This window comes from Equus quagga, chromosome 5 (genome assembly GCF_021613505.1).
Source record: "Equus quagga isolate Etosha38 chromosome 5, UCLA_HA_Equagga_1.0, whole genome shotgun sequence".
In the NCBI taxonomy this organism is placed as follows: Eukaryota; Metazoa; Chordata; class Mammalia; order Perissodactyla; family Equidae; genus Equus; species Equus quagga.
This window is the reverse complement of record NC_060271.1, coordinates 39,758,063-39,766,421: the sequence shown is the minus strand read 5'-3', so window position 1 is coordinate 39,766,421 and position 8,359 is coordinate 39,758,063. Positions and strand designations below refer to the sequence as shown.

General features: G+C 53.5%; 1 protein-coding gene across 2 annotated transcripts in view; it reads left to right on the top strand.

Moving 5' to 3' along the window:
- PLOD1 (procollagen-lysine,2-oxoglutarate 5-dioxygenase 1) overlaps positions 1-4,644 on the top strand; it is a 26,394-nt gene extending 21,750 nt beyond the window's left edge. For both annotated transcript variants that reach the window (XM_046660894.1, XM_046660895.1), the window contains 3 exons: positions 1,036-1,182; positions 1,971-2,096; positions 3,753-4,644. In XM_046660894.1, coding sequence (XP_046516850.1) covers positions 1,036-1,182; positions 1,971-2,096; positions 3,753-3,908 — 429 coding nt within the window. In that variant the 3' untranslated portion in view covers positions 3,909-4,644. The remainder of the gene's footprint in view (positions 1-1,035; positions 1,183-1,970; positions 2,097-3,752) is intronic.
- The last annotated feature ends 3,715 nt before the right edge of the window (positions 4,645-8,359 follow it).

Genomic DNA, 8,359 nt, shown 5'->3' with positions numbered 1-8,359 from the left:
ACTGGGCCGGCCTCTGCTGGGTGACTTTGAGCTGCCTTAATTTTAACTTGCTAGGCTCCCAATTCCTGGTTTGTTACTAGAATGATAGAGCTTCCTTCCCCAGATGGGGCGTGGAATGGGGGAGGAGTGAGCAAGTGTGGGCTGAGGGAGAATTAGGGAGTGACGTCAGTGCCAAGTTCACCAGATGGCAGAAGTGGGTGTTACGGTGGACGTGAGAGGCTGTGCATTCTCTGAAGGAGGAATCCCGTGTCTGCACTCATCTTGGAAAGTTCGGGAACCATTTTTAAAGGCACATGAGCCCCTGGGCGTGTGTGCCTCAGAGACCAGCTGACCTTTGAGCTGGCAGCTGGACTAACCTGTGGTTCTGGTTCCCTGCCTGATCCACGTGCTTTCTCCAGAACCCGGTGACTGGCGTAGCCCCTGCGTTCGGGGGTCTGTTAGGCCTTGTGCTCCAGTGAGCGGGCCAGCCCTGGACTCCAGTGCCTCAGCTGACCTGGGGCCCTCCGCATTGGTTTTCTGTGCTGTGTAACAAATTACCACAAAACAACGGTTTAAAACAACACCCATTTAGTATCTCTGGGTTTCTGGGGGTCGGGAGTCCGGATGTGGTTTATCTGGGTCCTGTGCTCAGGGTCTCTCATGGCTGCAATCGAGGTGCCAGCCAGGTTGGGGTCTCCTTGACGCTCGGGGTCCTGTTCTAAGCTCGTGTGGCAGAATTCATCTCCTTGCATCTGTAGAAGTCAAGGCCACTTGCCTCTTCTGGGCCAGCAGGAGACTGAGTCTCTCTCTTCAGGACCCTCATTTGAAGGGCTCCCCCAGGATAATCCTCCTTTTGACTCAGCCAGACTCAACTGACTAGTTACCTTAATGCTATCTGCAAAACCCTTCACCTTTGCCCTGTAACCTCACCTCATCCCGTCACATTCACACGGCAAGGGGAGGGGATGGGACAGGGTCTGAACCCCAGGCAGTGGGAACCAGGGCAGGGGGCCATGTTAGCATTCTGCTTACTGCACTCTCCTTGGTCACTTCCAGGACAACCGCATCCAGGGTGGCTACGAAAATGTGCCGACCATTGACATCCACATGAACCAGATCAGCTTTGAGCGGGAGTGGCACAAGTTCCTGGTGGAGTACATCGCCCCCATGACGGAGAAGCTGTATCCAGGCTACTACACCAGGGTGGGCACGCCCGGGGTGCAGGCAGGGTGAGGGCAGGGGGTGGAGAGACTGCGGAGAGGAAACGGGGAAAGGAGAGAGAGGCATTCCCTGCTGGGGCCGAGGCCTGAATATTTTTGGTCTCCGGGCAGGAGTGAAGTCTCCCCTGGGGGTGGGGCCTCTGAAGGAAGAGTCTGGGGCAGGCGGAGGCCACTCTGCCCTGGCCTCTGACATCACCCCTTTGACTCTTCCCTCCATGTCCTCAGTGACGCGGATGCCAGCTCACCAAGCGAGCCCCCAGCCAGCTGGCCAGCGTGCCCGCTCCTGCCCTCAGTTTCCCATTGGCTGCATCACTCACACATCTGTTGACTGCCTTGTTGGCTTTCACACTCCTTCTCTCACTCAGTCCTTCCTCGTTCACATGGTTTCCTCAAACACCTGCCTTGAGTGTGCCTGGGCCCTGCCTTCAAGGAACCAGCAGCCTAGATGGTTGCCAAAAAGGGTTGTGAGGACTAGATTCGTTCCTCCCCAGCTCTTGCCTCTCTCTTCTCCTTTCCTCCGCTTCCTCCCCTTCTTTCCCTTTCCTTCTCTTCCTTCTCCCCCTTCTGTCCTTCCCTCCCTCCCACGTTTTGATCGAGAGCCTTCCCTGTGCCAGGCAGTGTTCCAGGCACCGGAGAACACAGAGTAAACAAGCCTGCCCTCAGGGAGCCGACACTGCAGCCGACTGGATGAGGCCCTCTGTCCCCCCTGCCTTCCTGGCCTTGGGCGGCCCCTCTCTAATGCCCGTTCTCCTGTCCTCCTCCGTGACGCAGGCCCAGTTCGACCTGGCCTTTGTTGTCCGCTACAAGCCTGACGAGCAGCCCTCGCTGATGCCCCACCACGATGCCTCCACCTTCACTGTCAACATCGCCCTGAACCGGGTCGGGGTGGATTACGAGGTGCGCCGGGGGCGGGCAGGTGGGAGGGCTGCCTGGTGAGCAGCCAACGGGGTGGTGGAGGCAGAGGGGCCCAGGGTACGTCCATGCCAGAGTGCCAGAGAGAAAGGGTGCTGGCAGTGGGGAAGGCTTCCTGGAAGGGGTGGTTCAGAGAACAAGTTGGCAGGAGGCAGGGGCCTTTGGACATGACAGAGAGCACAGGCCCAGGAGGCGCGGGCCTAGGTCCTGCCTCTGCCCTTACCAGCTCTCTGGCCTCAGGCACGTTTCTTAGCCTCTCGGTTTCCTCCTCTTAGATGGGAAAACTTAGAGTTCCCTCTGTAACCTTGTGAGAATTAAATGAGCTCATCCAGGTACTGGCTTACAGGGACCCACCGTAAGTGCTCGAGGAATGATGGCTGTTACTAATCAGGAGTTTAGGGTTCTCATCATTCTTGGAAGTAAGAGGGCTGCTTTGGGAATGGCGGGGCGGATGAGGTGAGTCCAGGGTGGGCCAAGGCTTGTGGCTGGAGGGGAGAGCTGGGGAAACCAGAAAGTCAGGAGAGCAGGGAGGGAGCAGTTCTGGGGGCCTCGGTGCCCCAAGTGAGGCCTCTAGGCGTGATCCTTTAGGGAGCCAGCCATTCGTTCATTCATTCACTTCTTAAACTACTATTTTCTGAGGTTTGTGGGCCTCGGTCCTGGGCCAGGCTCTGTGAAGGACACCCATAAAAACAGCTGTCATTGTTTGAGAGTTTACAGCGTGCTGGGAGTTCTCATAGGAAACAGTTTCGACCCCCCAGGGACGTTAGTAATATCTAAAGAGTTTTCGGTTGTCACAACTATGGGGGTGTTACTGGCATCTAGTGCGTAGAGGCCAGGGGTGCCGGGACAGCCCCCCATGAGAAAGAATTATCTGGGCCGTGGTGGTGATGGCTGTACGGCAGTCTGAATGTACTTATCCCAATGAACTGTGCGCTTAAAAATGGTTATGATGGTAGAGTTTATGTTACATGGATTTTACCACAATGTAAAAAAAGAGGGGCCGGTCTGGTGGCACAGCGGTTAAGTTCGCATGTTCTGCTTTGGCAGCCTGGGGTTCTCCGGTTTGGATCCCGGGTGCGGACATGGCACCACTTGGCAAGCCATGCTGTGATAGGCGTCCCACATAGAAAGTAGAGGAAGATGGGCACGGATGTTAGCTCAGGGCCAGTCTTCCTCAGCAAAAAGAGGAGGATTGGCAGCAGATGTTAGCTCAGGGCTAATCTTCCTCAAGAAATAAAGTAAAATAAAATAAAAGAAAAGAAAAGAACTTTCTGGCCCAGAATATCCAGAGTGCTAAGGTTGAGAAGCCCATAGCTCTTACTTGTATCATCTCATTTAATTCTCACAATCCGGTGCCCATTTTCCAGAAAGGGAAACTGAGGCTGAGGTTGGTCACAAAGTTGGTAAAAGGTGTAGCTGACATTGCCCAGGGCTGCCTGACTCCAAGGCCAGCACTCTTGACCCCTGGGTCTTTGTTGAGTGTCTTCCCTAGGCAGCTTATAGCTGTCACTCCACAAGGCACAAGGGCTGCTTGGCTGTGGTGGCTCAGATGGGAGAATGGGGGTACTAGGGGAAGGGCCCAGCTTCCTCTTGGGGAAACTGACGCTTCCTGTTGGGAAACTGACACTTCCTGTCTCCCAGGGCGGGGGCTGTCGGTTCCTGCGTTACAACTGCTCCATCCGAGCCCCACGGAAGGGCTGGACCCTCATGCACCCCGGACGACTCACGCACTACCACGAGGGACTCCCCACCACCAAGGGCACCCGCTACATCGCGGTCTCCTTCGTCGATCCCTAATCGGCCAAGCCTGGCCACTTCGGACCTTTTCCTCGTTGCCAACAACCACTGCCCAGCAGCCTCTGGGGCCTTGGGGTCCCAGGGAACCTGGTCCAGCCTCCGGGTTCTTGACCTCCCATTGCTTTCGGAGCCGCCATCGGAGAGACTGGGCCGCAGGCCAGAGGCAGAGCACACCTCCTTGGCTGGGGCTTTCCTGGTGTTCTGCTCCCCACCCCGGGAGATGGGGTCCACGCTCACTGCCTTGTAACAGCTCATCCTCTCCCACCTGTTCTCCTGAAAAGCCCGGTCCCTCTTCCTCTGCCTCTTCCATGGGGCCAGACCTGAGCAGAACCGGGCTTCCCCAGCTGCCCAGAGAGACTCTAGGGGCCAGAAGCCATGCCCCAGAGCTCCCAGGCGGGGCTGCCACCCGGGAACTTCTGCTTCAAGCTTCAGGGTAGACACAGAGACCTGGATGAGACTCAAGTCCCCTCCCTGATCCTGGGCCTGCTGAAGCCCCTTCCTCCATGGCTCCTGTCATGAGAGCAAAACATTGTCGCCTGGAGACGGTGACTCGGAAAGCCTCCTGGGAGACAGGAAAGGCATCGATGCCACAGCTCCATCCTCTACTTGACCCTTGCTGGCGGGAAGGGAGTGATATGTCCACACACTGCACTGTGTCATCCTGTTCCGGATGCCTCCGGAGAGAGGGACGGACAGTCAGAAACAAGGGAGTTTCTATTAAAGGCCATCCAAACCACTGTGTGGGAGATGCTTGGGTGGGCATATAGGCGCGTGTTGGGGCCATGTCTGCAGGGAGAGGCTGTAAGAGCACATGCTTGGCAAGAAAGGCTGTGTCAGCAGACCTGGTGACTTGTGTCACACGTGATCTCCGTGGCATCTGTATATTCCGTAAATCCTTACTGTGAGCAGGCTCTGGCTGCCTGGGGTATCTTCCTATCTCAAGGTCTGCATAAGGGGTCACCTCCTCTCTGAAGCCTTTGCTGACCCCCCTTCCTGTGAACATGAACATCAGAGAACAGAGACCTCTGGTGCCCCCGCCATACCCTGGACAGACTCTTATAGCACGTCAGGGCATTTATTACTAATAAGAGCTCACATCTCTCCATCCTTTGCTGTAGGCTGGGCATTGTTCATGTCAGGCACTCAGCACACAGCCCTCTGGGATGGGGGCTATTATGTCCTTTTTATAGATGAGGAAACGGGCTCAGAGAGGCCAACCAGTTGGCCTAAGGTGAAGCAACAAATAAGTGGTAGAGACTGGGATTTGAATATGATTTCCGCAGGAAGCTGGTCCCGGCCCCCCAGGCACCCTATAGTCAGCAGTAGGGACAGAAAGGACCAGTGTGATACATGCACAATGGCTGTAAGAACTGCTGTGGGGAGCAGGAGGGGCCAGCCGGCTTGTGTAACACAAGCTTCTCAGTGGAGGGTGACTTTGCCTTCCGGGGACATTTGACAATGTCTGAAGGCATTTCTGGTTGTCACAACCAGGGGGTGAGGCGTGGAATACTATTAGTACTAGTGAGTAGAGACCAGGGATGCTCCTAAACATCCTACAAGGCACAGGACCCACCTCCCCTCCCCCAACAGAGAACTACCCAGCCCCCAATATCAGTGGTGCCAAGACCAAGCAGCCTGGTAGCAGATGCCATTTACGGTGGGCCCTGGAGGGAGCTGGTTTCTAGTAGGCAGAGAGACTCTCCAGGGCAGGTGGCTGGAGCCAGCAGGGCACAGACAGGTGGGATCAGAGCAGGTTGGCTGGTGTGGGTGGGGTGGAGGGGTCAGATTGTAAAAGCCCGTTTTCCCAGGCTAAGCAGAGTGGGACTTCATTTAATTGGAGTTCTTCAGGGGTTTTGCAATTGCATTCTAAAGAAAATTTTAAGTTTTTGATTTTTAAATTGGCCCACAGTAAACTCTGAACAGCACAAATCTTAACCCCTTTCCCATCTCTCACCCCTGGCTGCCCAGTTCTCCCCAGAAGCAACCATACCTCATCTGTTTCCTGGGTGTCCTTTCTGAGCTGATCTGTGCACACACAAGCGTGTGTGTGTCTTAGGGTTGTTTGTAACTGTTACCTTTTTCTGATTACAAATGCAATTCCCATCCACCGTGAAAAAGCCCATCAAAATAGAAATAGGTCATGTAGAAAAAATGGTGTCCTGCAGTTGTACCCCAGCCCTGCTCTGCACCCTCCGCAATAACACCATCAGCTGACTGAGGGAGTCTGGTCACTCACTGAGGGCTCGAAGCTGTGTGTCAGAGAGAAACCCCGGGTGCTGGGTGGAGGGCCAGACTAGAAGGCCGGGAGTGGATTGGCAGGCTCCTGCAGCAGTCCAGGCAAGTGGCCAGGGCCCGGGCCAGAACTTGCAGGAGCAAATGGACAGCACAGATGTTCAGGAGGGAGAACTTCCAGGCCTCCACCTGACCTGGGCAAGATTCTGCCAAAGAAGGGAAAGGAAATGGAACTCGCTTCCTGCCCTTAGAGAATTGACGGTCGCCTTCCTTCGGGAGGTTAGGGAGCTTGGAGGAGGCAGTGAGTAACAGGCTCTGGTGTGTGTCACGTCCCAGAGGCCTGGCCATACCCTGAGGCAGCGTCTGGGTGCATCCTACAGTCTGGAGTCTGACTCTCAGGACACAAGGCTACTAGTTCCCTCGGCAGTTCAGGCAGGTCCCCTCTGTCTGACCAACCTCTCTAGGAACTGATAAGCTGGCCGGCCCATGGGTATTGACTTGCCTCTTGAGGTATTTGTGGCAAGATTCTACCATGGTTATAGAGCAATGCTGTCTGGTAGAAATATAATGTGACTCTAGAGAAAAACTATCGTTTTCCTTTACACTCCACACAATACTCCACTTCTGGTCACCAAATGTGTGGGTTTTTTCCCATACCAAGCAATTCAGTTCTCAGCGACACTGAAAGTGTTTCCTGCAAATTTAGCTCAATTCTGACACGATCTACCTGGAGATATCGTCAGACCCCACAGGTAAGGGCTCAGTCTTACAAGACTGCCCCTCCCCCCACCTTAAACACCAATCGCCAGTCCAGATTGTCACCTATGCTTCTGACCGACCAGTTATAAATTGGACATTCCCAAGGCCCTTCTTCTGGTTCCACTGGTTTACTAGAGTGGCTCACGGAATTCAGGAAAACAGTTTACTTACTGGATTATCAGCTCATTGTAAAAGGATACAATTTAGGAACGGCTGGATGGAAGAGATGTAGAGGGCAGGGTATGTGGCAAGGGGCGAGGGGCTTCCATGCTCTCTCTGGGCCTGCCACCTTCACTGAATTTCTACATGTTCACCAGCCAGGAAGCTCTCAGGGATGGTTACGGAGGCTTCATTATGTAGGCATGATGGATTAAATCATCGGCCATTGTGATCAAGTCAATCTCCAGCCCCTTTCCCCTCCCAGGAGGCTGAGGAGGTGGTGAAGGTGAAAGTTTCAACCCTCCAATCACACTGTTGGTTCCCTTGGCAACCAGCCCCCATCCTTAGCTGCTTTAAAAAGCTGCTTATTAACATAAACTCAGGTGTGGTTGAAAGGGGCTTGTTACAAATAACAAAGGCACTCCTTTTGTTACAGGCAAGGGCTCACTGCCTGATACTCATAAAAGCCAATACCATGGCACCAGATCTTGAGAAAAGAAAGAGCTTTATTGCAAGGTCGACCAGCAGGGAGAGAGGAGGCAAAGCTCCCAAATCTGTCTCCCGGATCCGAGGTTCAGGGAGAAATTTAAGGAGTTAGGGGATACGAAGTTGCAGCTGGGGCCATGTAAACTGATTGGCTAGTCTTGAATCAGTCATCAAGTTACTTGGGCTGCTGGAAGCCAGATCTTTATTGAAGGACTTCTTGCTTCCAGCAGCAACATTTCTGAAGATTCTTGGTTCTGGGGTCATCCTGGGGCTATGGGTTCCCACCTGGCGCATGTGCAGTGCTGTCCCTATTATTGAGCTAGGTTTGATTAATCAACAATCTGTTTTAAGGAAGCAAAACTAGTTTAAGCTGGTCAACGTTTTATGTGCTGTTTCACATTCACAGGAACAGTGAATGAAGACCAAATATGTATTTATTATAAGCCACAGTATCTCAGCGAGCCACTTACGTAATTTTAGATTTTTTAGAAGCCACATTTTAAACAGTAAAAAGAAACAGGTGAACTTAATTTTAGGTAATATTTTTTATTTAACTCAATTTATCCACTTTAACACAATCAATACAAAAATATTAATGAGATAGTTTACATTCTTTTTTCTTACTGTCTTACAGCACATCTCAGTGAGCACGAGCCACGTTTCCGGGGCTCCGTAGCCACGCGGGGCTGGGGGCTGCCTACAGGAGAGGCCAGCCTTGGAGCCCCCCCCTGCTGTGGCTGACCATCAGGAGACCTGTTTATTGCTGTCTCCTAGTGCCTGGCACATAATGAGGCCTAGTGATCTGCCACATGTGA